The sequence below is a fragment of the Oenanthe melanoleuca genome, chromosome 1 (genome assembly GCF_029582105.1).
Source record: "Oenanthe melanoleuca isolate GR-GAL-2019-014 chromosome 1, OMel1.0, whole genome shotgun sequence".
NCBI classification, from domain to species: Eukaryota; Metazoa; Chordata; class Aves; order Passeriformes; family Muscicapidae; genus Oenanthe; species Oenanthe melanoleuca.
Genome location: NC_079333.1, coordinates 46,403,555 through 46,424,297, shown reverse-complemented (window position 1 = coordinate 46,424,297; position 20,743 = coordinate 46,403,555). Strand labels below are relative to the sequence as shown.

Sequence of the window (20,743 nt, the reverse complement as noted above, 5' to 3'; positions counted from 1 at the left end):
AAAGGTATTCTAATTTCTTGCTAATGACTAATGTTTTGATTGCAGAAGCTTAAAGGAGTGATGTAGCATAATTTGAATTTTCATACAATCCTATAATGGTTTGGATTGGAGGGAGCCTTTGAAGTTCCATGCAGTCCAATCCACCTGCCATGGGGTTATTCAAAGCCCACTCCATCCTGACTCTTAATGCTTCATTTGCATACACAGTTACCCAGGAATAGCAGAAGAAGTTTCTCAGAAGCCTGCAATCACCTTGGCATAAGGCAAGGAGCCCCATGACTTTACCACATACAATTTCTGTTCCCCTTCCACCCAGAATGAATATGTGCCCAGCACAGGCCGAGTTCTCCCTTATGTGGGCAGTTCCTCTGAGGTTTGTAACAAAGTGTTTTCTCTGAAAAGAGTTCACACTCTCCATCTCATTCACAGAAACAACACTCCTCCTTTCCCAGCAAAGGAAAGGGATCTTTTGCTTCGATTCAGTACCCTTTCTGGTAATGGAGGAAGTTTTTAATTGGGACAGTGTTTTAAAATTGGGACAGTTTTTAAATTGGTGCAGCAGGGCTGGGAGAGGCTGTTTGAGAAAAGTCTGATCTGCAGATATGCTGATCCCCAGGTCCATGGTCTAGCCGGTCAGTCAGCCAGGATCCTCATGGGTCGCTTGGCAAGGGAGATCAGGGTCTGCAGCTGCCTCATGGTCCTGCCTCCAGCTGGAGCTGCCACTGCTCTCCATGACTTACCTGCTGGCCTCCACCTGCTCCCTGCTGCTCAGGGATGTAGCAAAGTCCAGTTGTTATACCCACTTTGATCTGCCCCTTGCCTGCACCAACTCAACTGTGCCCTTCATCCTGGTGAAATAATAGTGTTTGGGGAAGTCTTCTCCTTCCTTTCTTCTGTCAGTCTGATTGGATGTGGATGTGTTCCATATCTGTGTAGGATACTTTTTGTTCTGCATGAAGGCTAGGGCTCTTAGTGTTTTGTTTGTTTCCCTACTATTGTTTTAATAATAACCAACTTCTGTTGCTGTCTAACTTACTTCCTTATCCCCTAAGGGACATTTCCCACCTTCTTCCAGTACCATTGTCCAAGGACCACAACTGGTTTCTGCTCAGTGACATGGCCAGGGCTTTTGGCTAAGCAAAGATCTGCCTTCATTTTATCTGGTTTAAAGGAGACAGAAGCTTACTTATTCAATATTGTTTCCCAGAGCATTAATTTTTTCTGTTCCATGCTAAGGCTGAATTCCTGGCAGATAATGGACGATGGGTTGTTTCAAGTGAATCCCTGCCAGTCTGTCTCAGGCTTTCATTTGGGAAGTTTAATTATCAGTGGAGATCCCCTTTGGTGTTATGACAAATTGAGAGAGGTAAATCAAGCAATTTTCTTGCAAGGTGTAATTTGAAGTCATGCTGAGGAACTATTTGAGGAGACTGTACTAGACCTGGTGGGAGACTTTTCAGTTAGATGCTTTTTCATCAGAAAATAGTGATTCATGTAATTAGAGAGGTGTGATGCCATAATGGCTAGGCAGGAAGACATTTCCTTAACTTTTTTATCTCTGAGGAGCTGTGGATGGCAAATGTGCTGCTGTCCTCAAAACATCTGAGTGCTGTTTTGAGCTGACAGGATCCTCACCAGCTGAAATTTGAGGTGTGGGCTAAAAGGGCTGGGCACTGCTGGCATCTTTGACTGGATGGTGCTTCTCAGATGGGAATCTGTCCTGAAAAGTGTCACATCCCTGTCCTCTGCCCTGTCTGTTGTTTGTGGTGGCCTGCCATTCGGTCAGCTGTAGTCACTATGGTGAGTTTGTTTCAGTGGTGCTGGTTTTCAGCATGATTCCCCAGGTGGTTGTTCTGGTACAGCTATGGGATGAGAGGCAGCAGGCTGAGGAGAGGAAGATCTGGTTTCATGGTTTAACCCTGCCAAAACAAACATGTCTGGCTGCACCTGTTTTCCCTGTTTTGAGTCAGGGTGCACTATATCCAGTTGGAGTTTAAAAAGTATTTCTCTAATCTGTTTTTGCAACACTTGGATGGTGGAGATCTGATATTGTACCCTGTCCAAACTGTTCATTGTGCCTGCAGTTGGAAAGTGATGTTGCATCAAATTCCCCACTGCAAATTAAGCATGACATGGTGTGTGTTTCTGCAGTAGGGGAATTAGTGTCTATCCAACCTTCTCCCTGTTGAATGGCTTACTGTGTGCTACGTTTGATAATAATCACAGCTGGAGCTTTGTGCAGAAGAAAGGGTGTCGCAACTTTCATTTTGGAGATTTTGAAGCTTGAATTCTGAGTGTTTGAAATACTCTTCTCATTACTTCCACAGCAGGAACCTCCTTTACTTTCGTCAAAAATGACTACTCATTTCAAAATGTATTTTGTGTATCATCACAAATAACCCAGATTGACTTTGCTGCAGGTATTGAGACAAAACACTGAAGTTTCCTGCTTTGAAATTTTGGGTAAGTTGAGAATTCCTATCTGAACTTATGGAGTAGGATGGTCTTTGCCATCTTGGAAATTGTCCTGGGATGAGAGGATTTTCTGACCTTGGTACAGCCAGTAGCCATGACAGTTTGGAAAGCAATTGGGTGAGCTGCAGCATAGCATTCTCCCATAGCAGTAATTGAGCACCTTCATATCCAGTGGGACTTGCTTGTATAGAGATTATATATTATATATATATTATAAATTTTATATATATATAATATATGTATTATATAATAGGGTGCATCTATACCCTACACCTTTCAGTAATTGGTTTTTGGTCAATGGGTGGTATAGGGATTATAAAGAGCACCTCACCTTTTCCAATAGAATAAATCCTCCAGGTCTGTGAGACACGTGGAGAGGAGTGGGTGATGATGCTTTGAAAATGTTCCTATACTCAGGAGACTGAGGAACAGAAAACTGCAGCATGCCCAGCTGTCGTGACAGTGGGCTGGTCCCCCAGCACCACCTCCCTCCTGGAGTTGAAGGATCTGCTCAACAAAGGAGAGAGTAATATGATCCCCTTCAGAGAGGCAGTGTACCTTTAAGCAGGTAGATGAGATTGGGTTTTGTGTACACTGCACACCCCACACCTGTGTGTGCCTGTTTCTTTGTTTAATGTGTTGTTTGTATTTAACTGCCTGACTCCCTTCCTTTGGGTAGCAAATGCCTTGCTAGTGGCTGATGTTGATTTTTAATGACAAAACTGGCAAAGAATTTAACATTAATATCCATATGTAAGTATATACACTCAAATGTAATCTAGATTAACATATATTGAAGTATATGCATACATTTGCACACATATTAAAAAAAGTAATGATAATCAAGAAAGGAACAATTTAACAGCACTTAGATAATACCTTTCTTTTCTGGTTAAAATATGTCAGCAGGGCAACATCTCTTTACATACTATGAAAAGATTGCAAAGAATTGCAGCTACTTTGGTGGCTTTTGGCTTGGACTCCTTGTCATTGCTGCTACTGTAGTGAGATAATTCCCAGCTTTCCATAATGCTTGATCATGCCTTTGCTTTCACTGGCCTCTTTGCTGGTGGCTGCATCTGCAAATGGCTACAATCAGTGTGTCTGAGTTGGTGTCTTCTCTGAACTGCCTGCCTTCTCCAGCACAGATTGTGGGGACACTTGCAGCTGCTTCAGGGACACAGCCAGACACAACTTAGAGTCTGGTGCCACATCCTTTTCTTCTGTTTCTAAAAGTCTAGAGATAAGTGCTCAAATATCTGTTGGGAAAGTTCTTCTGTAGCCATCTTGACTCTGCTCTGTTGCTTGTTGCAGAGTAACATAAAGCATTGGAGTTTTTCAAGGCAAGACATTTTGGAAGGACATGTCTGACAACTCTTGCTTTATATTGCAACGGATCACACCCAGGACTGATGTGCCTTGGTGACTTAATTTGCTGAATGATACTTCAGAAAACATTGAGGAGATCTAATTTGGTCCCTTATTTTATGACCTTAGTTTTATGGTCTTCTGCAAATTGGAGAGGAAAATTCTCAGGAACAGCAATGCCTTGAAATAGGTAAGGAGTGGCGTTTCAGAAGTTGAAACAACTTGTAATTGTTGAGGAAGTGATAGTATTGCTTTTGTAAAATGGTGCCCTGTCAGCTTGTTTTTACACATGGTGTTGTATGTTTAGCTGGACAGATGTTTATTATGGTTTACTTTTTGCTGTCAACCACATGGCAGATTGCTTATTTTCTTATGGGTTTGAGGAATGGGGAAGGAAATCTATCAACCTGATATAATAGGTATGTTAGCCATTAGATAAAAGGAGGAAGAATATCTTATTTTATTTGAAAATACAATAGAGTCAGGACACAAAAAGTTGGACAGGGAACAAAAGTAATAAACACAAAATCCACTGTAAATAAAACACCAGTAGCTGTTGGACTATTGAAGTTGGTGGGAGCTTTGCCATCGACTTTAGTGGGACAGGATTCACCCAGGGATGTGGCCCCTGGCCTGGGGTCCACCCTGCTAGGCTACTTGGGTGTGTTCTTTCTTCCCACCACTCCCAAAGACCTTCTGCTCCAGATAAAACATGGAGCTACCCAAAGCCTTGGGGTGAAGCCATTTCCCCAAGACCCAGGGTCTGAGTGGCTGGGACTTGCAGCTCAGTGTTTCTCATCGGAGAAACTAGAGTTAAGGCAGGGGTGAGAGCTAGAGGGCATGTGCAGAGCAAAGCTAATCTATATTCATTCAGATTCGTGTTTCCTCAGCTTGAAGGTGGTTAGGTACCATCTGGTAACATTTCTGGAATAATTTATATTGTTTTATGTTATTAGGACTGCATTATGCCACAGGAATAGTGACTGTACATTTAAAAAAAAAGTTCATCTTTTCAAGTGAGGTTGGGAGTGGAACCAGCCCAGAACAAAGGGTCACTTCAAAGTCAAGGATGACTGTTTCAGAAGGCGAAATCACAGCTGGATCCAACTTCTAAGGAAAGGAAAAATCATAATCTCTGCCAAAATCACCCTTTGATACACTTGCAAAGATAACAAATGATACACAGAAGGTTTTGGGCAGAGGTGTAATGACTCTTTACTGCATCCTGCTAAACCAAAAGATTGTTCTCCTGAAAAAAAATCCCAGTTGTCTTCATTGAAGGTCTCTTTGTCAAGCTACAGTGAATATAATTGAAAGTGAAAGGTTGGTTTGGTACCTGCTGTTTCAAAAGCAAAGAAAACATGTAAGAGATGCTTAGGGTAGTGATCAGTGGTCTGTGAGATGAATGACAGTGCTGTGTGTGAGGGCCACAGAACATGGCTGCATTGCAGGCTCCCTGTTTGTTACCTGCAGCCTGTAGGAAGTATTCTATTCACAACAGAGATCCTCAGACTTTTAGATGCTTTTTGGGATAGAGGGAGTTAATATCTTGATCAGCTAGAAGAGTGCTGTCTGCTGGCATTAAGCCAGTTGCAGGATGTTGATCTTAATTTCAGGTCTGCCATAATTAAATAGGCCCTCTTCTAAGCAAATTATCCATAAAAAGCAGCTCTGCTTTATTCTTGATGGCCATAGTACAGCTGCGAACACCTGCAGACAGGCCCAAGGGAGCTTCCATATGAAATTGCTTTGAAATATGTTTCTTCTGGGATACTCTCAGGTGATGTATAAATGTGAAATAATTCACTAGATCCTCTTTTTAGTGAATAAATTGTATGTCCCTCTGGTCCCTAGGACCTTGCCAAATTCTCACCCTTATCCTCTGTACCAAGGGTCTGTTCCTATCCTGGAGACGTTGCCCCTCACCAACCCTGTTTTTGCCAAGGAAGTGATTTCTCAGGATGTGTGTCTGTGACAAGGCAGGGAATTTGGGACCAGTTACCCCTTCATTTTCAGTGCAGAATTAAAACCACTGAGTTATGTTTTTGCAGGATACCAGATTTTGTTAAGGTAGATAGCTGTGTAAGAAGTAAAAGGTCTACCATTGCTGTTAGGTAGCATCCTATAAAGCAACAGAATTGTTAGGTTACTCCAGTGCCCCAATCTTGTCCATTTAACCCAGTTCAAAGTTTGTGACTGCCCTGTCCCAGGTTTAGGGAGGTGGGCAGTTGTCCAGCCAAAAGCAATCCTGGCTGACATGAATTTGGGTAAAGTTCAGATGGAAAAGAGATTGAGTGAACAATTGAGTGCATTTAGGTAAAGACTTAGATCTGTCTTCCTGCTGAAGGAAGAAGATAGTTTTCCCTCTCTGTATGTGTTGGGAACTCCCATGGTTAATGAAATAAGATTTTTGTGAGATTGGCCTAAAACCCTGCCTTTCTTTATTTGTCTAAACCCATGTCTGTTGGGAGCATGTTTGAGAGCTGTTGGTGGGGTACAATTCCTGACACAGTGGGCCTTGTAAATCCTCAGCCCTGTTCCTGCAGTTGTAATTACTTTCTCATAGTAGGGGAGTTTGTGTAAAGCCAAGAGAAAGGGATTTAAGCCAGGACTTATGACCGGTGTCTTGGAAAAGTGAAAAGGATTTTTGGTTTCATAGTTGATGCTGTGGTGACAAAATTGAAGCATGGATTTAACAGTTGCCTTGGTTAATTAAGTTTCTTAGTATGTATTTTCCCACCTTTTACACTAGGTTTTAGCTGGAGCTGATGAAGTACCTATCTCACTGAACTGGACTGTAAATTGCATTTAGGAGTATTTTTCTTGTACGTTATTCTCAACACAGTGTTGATGTCTGTGTGAGTGTGTACTGCTTGAAAGTGTATGCCTCAATCCAGCATTTCATCTAAGTAAAAGAACCTTGTTCCTTTTCCATAATTAATGAAGAAACATTTATAAACCCCTGTTGCTGAAGCCAGGCTTAATGGTCCAATGTGGGTATCAGGGTGGGGCTGTTGGAGCTAGAGGATGCAGTCTGAGATGAGAGATGAGGTTCATCCTTGTAGGCTGTGGCCAGCCTGTAGATTTGCAGAGCAAACCAGAGAAAATCTGATGTTTGCACAGCACATCTTATAGAGGAGATTGTCCTGGAGTAGCTGTTTCTCCAGGGTGAGAACCCCATCAGGCTGGGATGTGTCATGTACCCCCCTGCAACATCCTCAGGTTTAAATTCATCCCAGTAGTACAGGGTTTGTGCATTTCACAAGCTCTCTGCTGTGTGAACCAAAGTGTGCTAAATGGGGCAATTTGGACATTTTTAAAGTACTCTCTTGCCCAAAACAGGAAGACCCCTCTGAAATCTGAAAGACAGGATTTGCATTTGTAGTTTGCCCACTTGTGTGTGAACTGAGTGACTGTGGAGCAGGGTGGGAGCTGGACTGGAGTATTGCCTCTCTCCTGAGATTGCACAAGGTTTGCATCATGATTAAGAGTTGGAAACAGAAAATGCTTTGGTGGTGTTTATTTTAATTCCCCATGGTACGTCTAGATAAAATGCCAGAGGAGACATTTCACCCTGTAAAAAGGTAGAAAATGGGAAGTTTCATTTGCTGAATGTTAAATTACATGGATGTAGCATTGTGCCTGTGCAGTGATGCTGATGTAGGAGGGTATTCTGGTCTGGATGATGATTGCAGCATCTTTCTTGCAGGTCCAAACAAGAAGATGGAGTGTCAAAAAATTACCAATTTTGGAAACCAGCTCCTTCGTCGGAAAATTGTGGACTGCACTCGAGAAGACAGTCGCCTCTCGCGATGCCTTAACACGTTTGACTTGGTGGCTCTGGGTGTGGGCAGCACTTTGGGTGCAGGTGTCTATGTGCTGGCTGGAGCTGTGGCACGGGAGAACGCGGGGCCTGCCATCGTTATCTCCTTCTTGATTGCCGCCTTGGCTTCAGTGCTGGCCGGACTCTGCTACGGAGAATTCGGAGCTCGAGTTCCTAAGACAGGATCAGCTTATCTCTACAGCTACGTGACTGTGGGTGAGCTGTGGGCCTTCATCACAGGGTGGAATCTAATCCTCTCCTATGTTATTGGTAAGTGTGGTGGGTGTGCTGCAAGACCCTAGCTTTAGTTCGAGGTGACAGCCTGGCCTGTAAGGTCACCCTTGTTTGGATGCCTGTGTTACTGTTACAAAATAGATACTTCATTCTTGCACTCACCGAGGATATCAGGACTCATCAGTGGGATGCGTTTCTGATGGCTCCTGCCACCTGGTGAGGTGAGTGGTGTGCTGCTGGCTGAGGGCTTATTGCTGCTGGGAATCCCTCTGAATCTCCACCTCATTCCTCTGGCTTCCCCTGGCTGCTGCACACTTGCTAGGGTGCAAGGTCCTTTCTCATCCTCTCTGCTGAGAAAGGAGCTGCTCACAGAAATACGCTTTTATACAGAGCATCTGTACTCACAGCTGATCAAGGATTAATTCTGGTGCCTTTGGGATCTATTTAAAGTATCTGGAGATAAGAGTTTTGTCTTGTGAATTGCTGCAGAATTAATCTTGAGATGATCTGTGGGTTCACAGTCTCTGGAAAATACAAACCAAATCCCTTCTAAGCTCTTGACTCCCACTAGGAGAGGCCCTGGATCAAGCTCAGAGCATGCGCTGTGCAACTCAGCTGATGCATTAAAACTAAGCCACACTTTGCTAATTAAGGATTGGTGTCTTTTCAAGCACATTCTGGGCAGGCTGCTTGTTATCACGCCTCTAAGGCTGCAACAGACTCTCCAATTGAGACTGAAAGCTTGCTAGTTAAACTGAAAGCCAACTGTATGCAGAATTACTAAAGGGAGTTGGTTTTTTTAAAATGCTTTTTATGGGATTTGTAAGCATTACCTTGGAATTTAGTTTCCATGGTGCTTGGAGGGTAAGATCATATCAAGAACATAGTGGCGTAGCAGCTGTCTGTCTGAGATCATGCTGGCTTTCTTCTGTTACCTGAAATATTTTTCTCTTCTCCTCCTCCTTCTTTTAAAAGAAAAAAAAAAAAAAGAAAAAAAAAAAAAAAAAAGAGAAGATGAAAAGCCAGAGTCAATTAAACTTCTCTCCTTAAGAAATCAGAGTCCTATAGCTGTTTTGTGAATTACATTCACTGCAAGGAGTAGATAAAAATTTTTAAAAAAGTAAATCTATAATTTCCTCCAGACTTCTATGATGGACTCTGCTTAGGCTACACATAGAAAAATCGAACAGACTTCTTGGTAATTTTTCTTCTGTTCCAGAAAGGTAGTGATAAATCGTCTCCTTCATGCCCTTCATCTAGTTGGTTTTGGGGCCCTTCCTACCATGATACTGGACCACCAAAATGAGTGACATAGCCGTGGTTGCTGTCCCAAAACAGATTCTGCAAATGTACAATGAAAACATTTGCCTACTGAATGTTCTACTCCAAAGATCTGGGCTCAGAGTGGTATTTCTGAGATTTTTTTATTCCCTCTCATAATGGATTTTGAACAACTGCCTCAGTTCTTATTTCAGAGTTGACTGCTCACTGTATTGTCACAAGGCAGAAAATTCAGTAAAAAATAAGTTGATACTATCCATGAATGTGTTCAAATGCAACTTCCTTACTTTTATTTCAGTCCTGTGTCAAGAATGTGTATTTGCAAAGTATCTTTCTCATAATTTGTGAGAAAGGGTGGCTAAGGTGGAAAAACATTGTGGGAGGATAAGAGGTATAGGAGGTCTCTTTATCTTACCCAGCTTTTCTTTCAGAGCTAATTGCCCCTCTTGTGAGCAAGGACAACTCCCAGCAGCTTCTGGGGCGTGGAGGAGAAAGATATGTTGGCTGCCACTGTAAGGCCCCAATTAACTCGCTCTGTGAGACTTTTGAAAGTGTTTATAATGGCTCCTGTACTCTGGGTTAGGCACACGGGAGAAATACAGACCAGATATTCTCAAGAGGTCAAAAGAACACAGAAGTTTACTGGCAGACTTTTGAAAAATCAGGAAACTTTGGCTAAGGATGTAGTACAACATCTGATCAACATAAAACATTTCTCACAGCATTAATTTAGCCAACTTTGCAAACTTTAAATCTCTTCCATGTTAAGTTACTCAAAATCTTCCAAGAAGAGGGAATTAGAAGGAGTGAAAGTCAGAGAAGATATAGAAAAGCACACATAGCTGCACCAATGCCTGGGTTCCAGCAGTGTTCAGATACAAACTCCAAGGGGAAGGTAAAGTCAAGATGCACTGCACTCATGCTCAGCCTTAAAAACCCTTGGGCCTTTGTGGGCCTTCCCCCAGATGGGGCTTCTGGTCATTTGGACCCTCAGGAGCTGGTTAGGCAGAGTGGAGCCCTGCCCCTGGTCTGCCAGTGCAGGGCTGGAATAGAGGCTGGGGGGTGTGGGGGCAGAGCACTGCCTCACCAGGGCAAAGCTTCACCTGCTCACTCTCACACACACAGGCATCCCTAAATGTCCTGAGGCATCAGTCCTTCCAGTCTCTGACAGGTGCATGCTGCACTTCAGAGCCAGGGCTTGAGAGGGGCAGAAAGCCACTTTTTTTTTCTTAATCTTGCTGACAAAATGCCAAGCAGTGCATTGAAAATGTGCATCTGTAAGGGGCTCAGCCAGCTTGGTGCTTTCATGCTGAGGTTCTCAAACATCAGCTCAGGAAGTATTATGAGGGTGGAAAAAGAAATCCTGGGGTCCCAAGGATGGGAGGCCAGTAGCTTTTAATTAATCAAAGTGACTTGACTTGGGGGAAGGCTTGTGTGGAGTCTTGGAGGTGGGTGATGAGAAAAAAATAGGCATGCAACTGATCAGTTGTGGTCTAGAGAGAGGAAGAAAGATGTCCCAGGACCAGGATCTGTGAACTTTCTTCTGGGATGATGTGGGTTTGTGGTACTGTGCCAGATTGTGGATGTGTTTCAGGAACTAGAAACTGGTGGGAATTAGTAGTGTGATGAGTAACAGTGTCTCTGGTAAGCAGTTGCTGCTGGGCTTTCCTGGCACTTGGTGACCTTCTTGACCTTGGCTGTTACTGCAGCGAACCCAGCACTGGAGCTCTGCAGTTCTCCTGGGAGCTGTGTGCTGTAGGCAGGAGCCAAATCTGCTCTGGTGAGGCTTTACTGACCCAGAACTAGTAAATCCTCCTGAGCACTGTGCTTTCTAATAACAGCAAGAGATTATCCAGGTGTCTGCGTTGTTGAAAGAATGTCAAATTCCCTCTGCTCCCTCAAGCCTGTTGGTTACAGAGAGTTCCAGATAATGGCTGATAGTTATGTGGAACTGGCATCCAAGCAGCTGGCATCTAACATAACACATGCAGGAAGGAACTGGGTGTTCCCATCCCAGAACGTGAAATATTAGAGCTAGGACAAAAAAATATCACTAAAATAGTTTTTTTTGTCAAATCGTGCCAAAGCTAACTTGAAAAATTGTAATGTGCTATATGATAACTTTTGCGATTTCTCAAGATTAAATTAAAGGCAGTGATGTCCAAACTCTTTAAAAGTGTTCACACTGTGCACTTTTCTGTCTTGGTGAACAGAAGAGTCTCCCAACAGGCCTGTTCTGCAGCTTAATTTTTATGCTGTTGCAAAGCTGGATGGGGCAGGTGAGTGTTCCCAGCTGTGCTGCAGGTGCTGCCCACCGATGCTGCAGAGGATTTGCCTGTAGGTGAGCACAGACATTGTTTGCCAGGATTGCAGGTGCTGGAGTTGGGACCTGAACACCCACTCACAGGTGAGTGTGGCAGGACAGACTGTTCTGGGTGGAAAGGGGCCCCTGAGGGCATCCTCTGAGGAGCTGCTCTGCAAGCCAAGCCAAGCCAAGCTCTTTTTTAAACTAGGTAATTATGTACAGTAATAATTATGATATGCAGTTAGTTGCTGTTACGTGCAGTGTATGTACTGTATAAGACACTGGGAGTGTAACAGTAGCCACGTTAACACAGCAGAAGTTGGCTTTTACGCAATCCCACTTATTTTACAAAATGCTGTCATGGTCTGGTGATGGCTCTTTGTTGTTACTGTTTCAGTTCTCTAAAATGACTTTTATGGCCCAGACACTGTCCCCAACTTGCATAAGACCCCAGGTTCAGTCCTCATCCCAGCAAGCTGCATGTAGTTGGATGCACTCAAATGGAAGCAAAAAGTGGCCCCAGAGGGCAAAGCCTGAGCACTTGCTGCAGGCAGGAGCTGTTCCACTTGCTGTGGTCATCACCAGCATTCTGCAACAGGCTGACTTATGCTCAGATGACACGTAAATTGTATCTGAGTCTTTTTCCTGCTTGGATATTCTAGCACAGGGGGTCACAGCAGACCTGAGTGTTGCCAGAGTGCAGAGCTGGCCACTGGTGTGGTCCAGGCTCTGGTGTTCCAGCATTGCTCTGCTGGAGGGCAGCTGGATTCTGTAAGGTCTCTCTCCTTGGACTGCAGCCACCTAACTGGAGCTGCCAGGGACTTCTGCCAGCATTAAATTTGGACCTCTCTGGTAACAGAAATTACCAGGTTTGGAGGAAGGTCAGGCCCTTAGGGGTGTAAGGAAAAGGTCAGTCAGGGCAGTATCTAGAGCAAAGTTGAGGTTTGCAAAGAAGGCAGACTAAAAGGATTTTTCTCATCTTGTCAGCTCAGCATGAGTCTGAGGCCCACCACCTGTGTGTGTTACCATCAGAGCAGATGCCAAGCATGAACCCAGGCTGTGGGCTGGGTATGGAGAGGAAAGGCTACTCCCAGCACCTGGGAGCACATGCAAGGTTGCTTTGAGACCCTCTGTACTGAGAACCTTAGAAGGCTCCCCCTGGTTTGGAACATGTGGCAGCCACAAAAGGTGATCTTTGTCCTTTCTATCCTCTGCTAGGAACCTCGAGTGTGGCCAGAGCCTGGAGTGCGACGTTTGATGAAATCATAGGGCAGCACATTGAAAAATTTTGTAAAAAATACATGACGATGGATGCTCCTGGAGTGCTAGCAAAATATCCAGACATCTTTGCTGTGGTGATAATCATCATCCTAACAGGTGAGGCACTGGAGGGGTTTGTGGGTCTTGCACCTCCTTCGTCTGTAATCTCATTGTTTGCTTTTGGAATGAGTGTGAAGTTCTGATTTATTTAGAACAACGTATTAAAGACTCTTTTTGCTACAAGTGTTGGATTGACATATATAGCTGCTGTGCAGTTAGCCTGTTTACAAGGTTTTTAATTAGAGGGGAGCATTCTCAATATTTTGAGAGCCACTTTTAAAACCTTCAATCAAATTTTATATAAGGAGGAAAAGAAAAGATGACTTTTTATCCTCAATCACAAAACCTATTACACAGGAATTTCATGCAGTTGATCTATCAAACTTATTCCCCCTTTGATAATCTGCCAATTTTTGAGCCAGAAAAGTGAGGGGAAAAAAGAAGAGGACTTGGTTGCAGTCTCGTGTACTACTGTTTTGGTTTTGTCTTTTTTTTATATGTATGGGCTTCAATTTGCAGAAGTGAATGCGGGACTGCAGAGAAATAAATGTGTCATAGACACATAGTCAGTGCCTCTTTTTTTATTTATTTATTTATTTTTTTTTATTTATTTTTTTTTTTCTGAAAAGATGCCAAGCCTTTGATTATAAATTGGAAAAGTTTTGACAACTTGCAACATCAAAATTCTTTTGAATTTTTGCTTCTACTCCAACTGGATCTTGCAAAGCATTACCAAGTTTAGGCGAATTTAAAAAATGACACTTCTGTACTCCTCTGCGGTTTCCAGATGCAGAAGCTGCAGTGTCACACTAGCAAGGTTATCCTGACATTTCCCACTCTGATGGGAATGGCCTTCTCACTATGTGAGCTGTGCTCATGGGGACAGGCCTCATAAGCAAGGGATGCTTTGGCATTTGGGTTTGTGTTTGGATCTAGGACTGCATCGAGGGCTGCTGAAGCCAATAGCAGCCCTCTGTTTTCAGGATTACATCTGAATGGGAGAGATTTTCCTCTTTGTTCATTTGTATGTAATATGAGTTGCTTTCATTTCAAATCAGAATCTGGTCTTTCACCTCAGATACAACTTATAAAATTTAGAACTCCTTACTTCAGCACTGCTGAGGTGTAAAATTATAATTTATAATAAGATGGCTTTATGCTCCTGCATGAAGAAAATTCAATGGATTTTAATAAGAAAGGCTTAATAAAAAAATTAAGAAATGGTTTAATTAAAAAAACATTATTTTCTAAAAAAAAGCTGCTGAAAGAGCAGCTTTAGTCCCAAATATCATCACCACGCGTCTATTTCTGCCTGCATTGTCTTGAGCCTACGTGCCTTTCAAGTTTTTATGGGCTGTTATGCAGTTTTACCAAACACTCCTCTGAAATGGCTGTCTCATTTTATTTCCTATTTTAAAAGAAGGAAAGGTGAGTACACAGGATGCTTCTCTCTCATTGAAGTCCCTTGGAGTAGCAGTAAAAGAACACTGTGTTATTCTTTTCTTCTCACTCACATCTATATGAAGTTTTTTTACTTCTCCTTCAGCATTAGATTTGAGTTAAAAGTTTCAGTTCTTAAAAGTCAGACACCTGAAGAGGAAGTTAAGAGAACTTGTCGACCTGAGAAGCCGAGCCATGCCTCGGTGAGATTCTGTTTGCCAAGGCCTGTAGCCATGCTCTTCAGATAGATGATCTTAGACCAAGCTGAAATCCTTCTCTCACTGATCTCACTGGCAATGCTCTTGCTGATATAAGTGGGAGCAGGATTCCCAAGATGCCAGCTTCTTCTTGGTCTTCAGCTCTAAAAGTAGTTATTAGAAGCAGAATCCTCCCAGATTTGGTCCCTGCTCATATTTCCCCCTATTTCTAAGGAAAGTTGAGTGTTGTTCATAACTACTTCATTTGGCCAAGACCTCTAAGACAATGTTCCTTCATTGGAAACCAACTGTTGTGCTGTCTCTGGGTCTCTGTATGGAGTTTGAGGCTGTGGGAGTAGTTTAAGTGTATTAGCAAAGCACTTCACCAGGGACACAGTCCACATCGGCATGCTGGGTGGGAGGGTGTCACATTCTGGAGCATTAATGTCTGAGCTGGAGTTCTCATCCTATTTCTGGATGAGTTAGTCCTGAGCTACTTGGCTTTGTGAAGAAACAAGGTGTGATAATTTGGGCAGACCACAGCATGAATCAGTTGAGCTATGTCTGTGAGTCCCTAGCACCTGCTGTTTTTGGTGAAATACCTGACCTATGCCATTTTTTTCCCAGGGCTTTTAGCTTTTGGCGTGAAAGAATCTGCCCTGGTGAACAAAGTGTTCACCTGCATCAATGTCCTTGTCCTTGGATTTGTCGTGATCTCCGGCTTTGTGAAAGGATCTGGTAAAAACTGGAACCTGACTGAACAGGACATTTACAACACCAGCCATAGCATTTTCAAAGACAAGTAGGTTGGATGTTTTCTTTTCATCTCAGCAACTGGTGCATTTTCAGAAGCATGTTTAAATGGGGGCTTGTGGACTGAGTTAGAAAACCAGTGAATGGGATGGCTGCTTCCTTTGCCAGATACCTTGGAGGCAAAGCTGCCTTTGGTGTGTGTTTGCTGAAATAGTCTGTGCTGATGGGCTGAAAGTGCTAGGAGTAGGCTGTGTAATTGTGGGCCCTGCTGCAGAACTGATCATTATTAGCCTTACAACCAATGTAGCGTTCAAAGTTGAGAGAAAAGAGCTCTTTAGACAATGTCCTACTCCAGTCTACACCAGGCTGGCTCTGGTGCCTGTATGAAGCTATGTCCAAGTATAGCTGTGTACTTTCTTTGAACACTTGGGTAGTATCCTTGGGGCATTGTTATACCTTATGGAGACCTTGTCTCAAATGCCTCAATAAAATGAGGGCAAGTTTCAGATTATTTTAATGCATTGCTGCAAACATATCATAAATCTGCTTTTAATGACAATTTGCTGCTTAGCCAAAATTCTCTCATCCTACTCAAGATTGAAACCAAGGTGCTTACAAGGCTTACCAGTAAAACAAAGCTATTAATTTTTGCTTGAGACTGTACCACCCAGAGTAAGGGCTTTAAATATCTCCACATATATCATCTCAGTCCTGGCTTGCTACCTAAACCCTTTATGATAGTCTGCAAGGAAGTGCAGTTGGGCAAAATCTTCATAAAAGGTTTATAAACGTTGTGTGGGTCAGATTTATCATGTGTAAAAACCAATTCCTGAGCCTCTTTTCAAAATTCAACCTGCTGCAAACAAATTGCTTCCATAGGACAGGTCCCCTCTCTTTCCCTCCTGCTATTCCCATGCAAGAAGCAATTACAGTAACAGTTTGAAAGTATGAGTGCAGCTCTTTGACCTGTAGTCCTTATTATTTTTGTAAAATCCATCTGGGTTTTTTTTTATCATTATCTCTAGAGTAATCCACATTTGGCTTGTGCTATTTATGTAGAACAGTTTTCATGTAAGTCTCAGCAGAGCTTCTTTGAGAGAGTTCAGATGCTTATATGTGAGAAGACTTGTACATTTGGGATTTACTTTAGTTCAAGTGCCTTAATTCATCTTTACAAAGGCTTTTCACTGAAAAAGTGACCCAAGTCACTTGAACTGAAGGGCATGCTTGTTATATGTCACTCAACACAAGGCACATGGATCTGGGGTCGCAATCCAGAGTGCACTGAGATCAGCCTGTGTTTGTCTGTTGACTTAAATGAACTTCGGGTAAGACTCAGCAAAGCCTTTGGTGTGTCAGGGATCCAGGCTCCACTTCTGTCTCACAGTTACAGTCATGGTTTGAGTATGAGCTTGGCACAAGGAATTTGGAAGCTGAGAATGGAAGATGAAGTGGATTTAAAACCATCATGGCACCCTGCATTCCTCTTATGTCTATTCACCTACCTTTTATCTGAGTCCATCTGAAGTAAAAAGTGGATGGTTCACATGTTTCTCAGTCTTCAGCTTTTCAAAATCTTGTGTTTAAATGACTATATGTATGTACATGCATGCAGTAATGTTATTAGAGGATTTTTAATATTCATGCTATCTTCTCCTTTTCTTAACCAAGACATTTTTATCCACCCCACAAAACAGATGGTGGGAACAAACCATGAACTGTTCTTATTCCATGCATTCCCCAGGCTTTTGCAGGCCAGTCCAAAGCTCAGCAGTGGGTAGGGCTTAGCATTTTGCCTGGTATTTGTATGCTAGCATATGAAAGGTTCTTCAAACGTTGGCTTTGGATTTTGTTATGAGCTATGTGAGTAGCTTTGTGACTCCCAGCTAGGCAGGATGACTTCTAATCCTGTGCTATGCCTTTCAGTCAAACACAGGAAGAAAAGCTCTACGGTGTAGGAGGGTTTATGCCCTATGGATGGAAAGGAGTCCTCTCAGGGGCAGCCACGTGTTTTTATGCTTTTGTGGGATTTGACTGTATTGCTACTACAGGTAAGAGAGAAGTTGTCTTCGTTCTGGTTATGTGCCTGGCTGCTGGTAGATTGATTTTGAGTTACATTGCAGAGCACAGATAATAGGGAATTCAGGGCACTGCATTTGTCATCTCTCTGAACCTCAGCTCAAAAAAGGCTTTTGGCTCAGCTGCTCCTAATAGTGAAAGTGCTGAATCTGTTCAAGTTCCTGAGTGCCTGAGTGCTGTGTATAACCATGAGCTTCCTCCCTTCCTTGCCTGCAGGGCCCTAGCTTGTGGATGGTCAGTGATGACACTAATCAGGTCAGCCTCCACAGAAAACACATCCAGGTTTACCAGCCAGGCAAACAGGGAAGGCCACATGCTTCATATGAGTCTGAGCCTCTAACTCCAGATGATACTTTAATAAACAGGTTATTCTGGAACAGAGTTCTTCAGTGCCTTTAGCTGAAGAAGCTCTGATAGCTTTCAGTATTTTAAAGATTCAGAGAAAGCGAAAGCCTCTGGGGAGTTAAACTGCACCGTAGAGCTGTGCCTCAGAGTGTGGAATTTTTACCTGTAAATGTTGAGAGGTCTCATTTTGGGAGAGAAGTCATCAGCATAGTCATGTTTCTTGTGGCTAAGATGAATCTTAATTCCCTGAAGAAAGGATTATCCTTAATTTCACATTTAGCAAGAATGGTTGGAGCAGAGGGAGAAGGGAATCATCACAGAGAGATAAAACATTACTGTGTCTTGTTCCAAGCAAGGAGTTGGAGAAGTGTTGGCTCCATTACTCCAGCCAGCCCTGAAGCCTCTCCTTGTGGAAGAAACATTTATCTGCTTTTGACTTGTATGTGTATGGATCTGTTTATCAGTTCATCCTGCTGAAATGCTGTACCTCAGGAGCTCTTGCTTTCAGAGCAGTTTTGTAGGAATAGGAAAGCACAAATCTGCTCTGTGCCTGAATTTTGAGGAATTTTGGATTTTTTCATACATTTTTTCCTACTTGGCTGTTGAAAATTTTCCATAAAAACTAGAGGAGGTCCTTTTGTTAAGAGGCATTTTCAAAGATCTGTATGATCTTTCAGGCACTCTGCCTTTCTATGGAAATGGGCACCTATGGTGTATTGGTTCTGGTGGAGATGTTACTAAAATGGTCATCCATGAATTTTCCCTACAATAATTTCTTGTTCCATCACCTGTGATCATTGAAGTCTTCTTGGGTCTGTACCATCAATAAGATAAAAGGATGATCTGTTTTGGGTAAAGGCCTATTTTTAATCAAGGTTGTTTCTGTACCTGAGTTTACAAGGCTTCCATCAGTGTGTGTCAGAAGTAGTGACAGGAGCAGCAGAAATGGGAGCAGACAGGCTATGGTATCCCAAGTGAATGGAGCAGGCCATCAGCAGCGTTATGGTCAGAGAGCACCTCTGTGCCCATAAAACCTTTGAAAGCCCCAGCCAGCACACCTGCCCTAGGTTGGGATAAAGGTCTTGCTTGTCATTTAGCTGATATTTAAACTCCTTTCTTCTAGGTGAGGAGGTAAAAAACCCTCAGAAGGCCATTCCTATTGGCATTGTGGCATCTCTTCTCATCTGCTTTGTGGCTTATTTTGGTGTGTCGGCTGCCCTGACGCTCATGATGCCTTACTACCAGCTGGATACCAATAGCCCTTTACCCAATGCCTTTAAATATGTGGGTTGGGATGGAGCCAATTATGCAGTGGCTGTTGGTTCCTTGTGTGCACTTTCTACAAGGTAAGAGACTGCTCTTCATTTTTGCATCCTTCAAGGCAAACATGTACCTCCACTTCCTTTAAGAAATGGAGCGGAGACCAGGGATGAAATTCAGAGCTACTGACCTCAAAAGGACCGGGATTTCACCCTGTGGTAGGTACCAGAGAAGCAGGTGACTGGTACCACTTCAGAAACTCCCACTTAGCAGGAGACCCAGCAGGTACATCTCAGGAATATAAATCTGGACTGTCATGGAGGCAGCTATGCAATGCAGGCACGGTTTGGGTGCAAGACATCCTGACCTGCTGAGTGGAGAGCAGGCTTGTGTCAGGTAGTGCAGGGTGCATCTTCAGGAGTGCATGGGGCTTACCATATCCAGGGCCATCTGTCTACAGGTTGCCTGCAGGACAGCCATCTGGATGGGTGGCAGGGCAGACTGGAAGCAGAACATGTCACTTCCTGAACTTGGAAAGCCTATTTCAGATCAACTTAGATGTACTCAATTAGGTGAGCAACTCTCAGAGACTCATAGAAGTTACAGCTCTTTTACTGCCTGGAAGTCAGGCTGGTTTTATGCCCCATGGCTAAATTTATCTATCCAAAATCAAAGAGCTGCACCTCAGTTACCAGCTATCAGTAACATGGGTGGTCAGAGGGAGCCCTGGAAGGAGAAGCTGAAGTGAATGAAAGCCACCTGTTCTATAGTTACACTGCCATAAACTTGCTTTCACTTGTGTGCCTATGCTCAGTGGGAGGTGATATAAGCAGATTATTTCTCCTTCCTGTGTTTGTAGTCTCCTTGGATCCATGTTTCCAATGCCTCGAATAATTTATGCTATGGCAGAAGATGGACTTCTGTTTAAATTTTTGGCTAAAGTCAACGAGAAGAGAAAAACTCCCTTAATTGCAACAGTGACATCAGGAGCTACTGCAGGTAGGATCCAAAGATTTGCATGAATCTGTGGAAAGGAGACATAAGGTCATCTTCAGGGCAGATAAATCTGCCTGACTCTAGCCCACTTATTAATTGGATCTATTGCAGAATACAACATCCCAGGGGGTGTCCTGGATTTCTAGGGCATGTCCTGGAGTGACTGGGTGAGCATGAGCAGCTCACTGTGTGCTTCTCCCTCCTTCTCAGAGCTCATTGCTGCCATCCTGTCTCATGCCAGGAACTACCTTTATCTGCTCAGCCAGCCTTAAAAGTAATTAACACCCTGCAAGGTAGCAGCCAGTGGTGCCCCAGCATCCTTGTGGCTGTTGGCCTGGCTTGGCTGAAGATGCCACAGTGCCTGTGGGTAGCAGCTCTGCAGAAGATGCCAGAGCAGCCGGAGACAGGCATATGGCCCCTGTGGCACTGGCATTTGTTAATCAGTTAGTCACAGCTGGCAGCCATCCTGTTCTCCCCTCCCTTCTCCTGGCCCCCCAGAAAAAAGGGAATTAAACCTCCCAGACAGCAAGGATGAGCAGCTTACCCTGTTCTTGCAGCCACCCCCTTCCTAACGATGCCTGGCAAGGAGGAGAGCCTTGTTGCTTCCTTTTTACCTTCTGCTGCAAATGCAGGATGAGCCATGGGTACAAGAATGTGCCACCTTTGGTGGGGAGTTGCTGCCAGACTGCTGCCCTGGGCTCTGAGCTCCTGTGAAAGGGCTCAGCTCCTGCTGGGATTCACAGTCTCCTCACAGCTGCCTTCTCCTGCACCTTCCTCTTCAGGTACTCTTGGTCCAGACCATGGTGGGGTAGGAAAAAGAGCAATATAAAATAAAAAAAAAAGCTTTGTGGTCTCATCCAAGTGGTC

General features: G+C 43.5%; 1 protein-coding gene across 8 annotated transcripts in view; it reads left to right on the top strand.

The window, feature by feature from the left end:
• The window catches only part of SLC7A1 (solute carrier family 7 member 1), a 43,372-nt gene that overhangs the window by 9,180 nt on the left and 13,449 nt on the right, over positions 1 to 20,743 (top strand). For 2 of the 8 annotated variants that reach the window (XM_056502437.1, XM_056502429.1), the window contains exons 2-7: positions 7,553 to 12,600; positions 12,705 to 12,863; positions 15,071 to 15,245; positions 17,123 to 17,247; positions 18,744 to 18,966; positions 19,740 to 19,879. In XM_056502437.1, the coding sequence (XP_056358412.1) occupies positions 12,594 to 12,600; positions 12,705 to 12,863; positions 15,071 to 15,245; positions 17,123 to 17,247; positions 18,744 to 18,966; positions 19,740 to 19,879 (829 nt within the window). In that variant the 5' untranslated portion in view covers positions 7,553 to 12,593. Of the gene's footprint in view, positions 1 to 7,552; positions 12,601 to 12,704; positions 12,864 to 15,070; positions 15,246 to 17,122; positions 17,248 to 18,743; positions 18,967 to 19,739; positions 19,880 to 20,743 lie in introns of those variants that run through there. The other 6 variants (XM_056502413.1, XM_056502420.1, XM_056502461.1 and 3 more) reach the window with 5 other exon arrangements.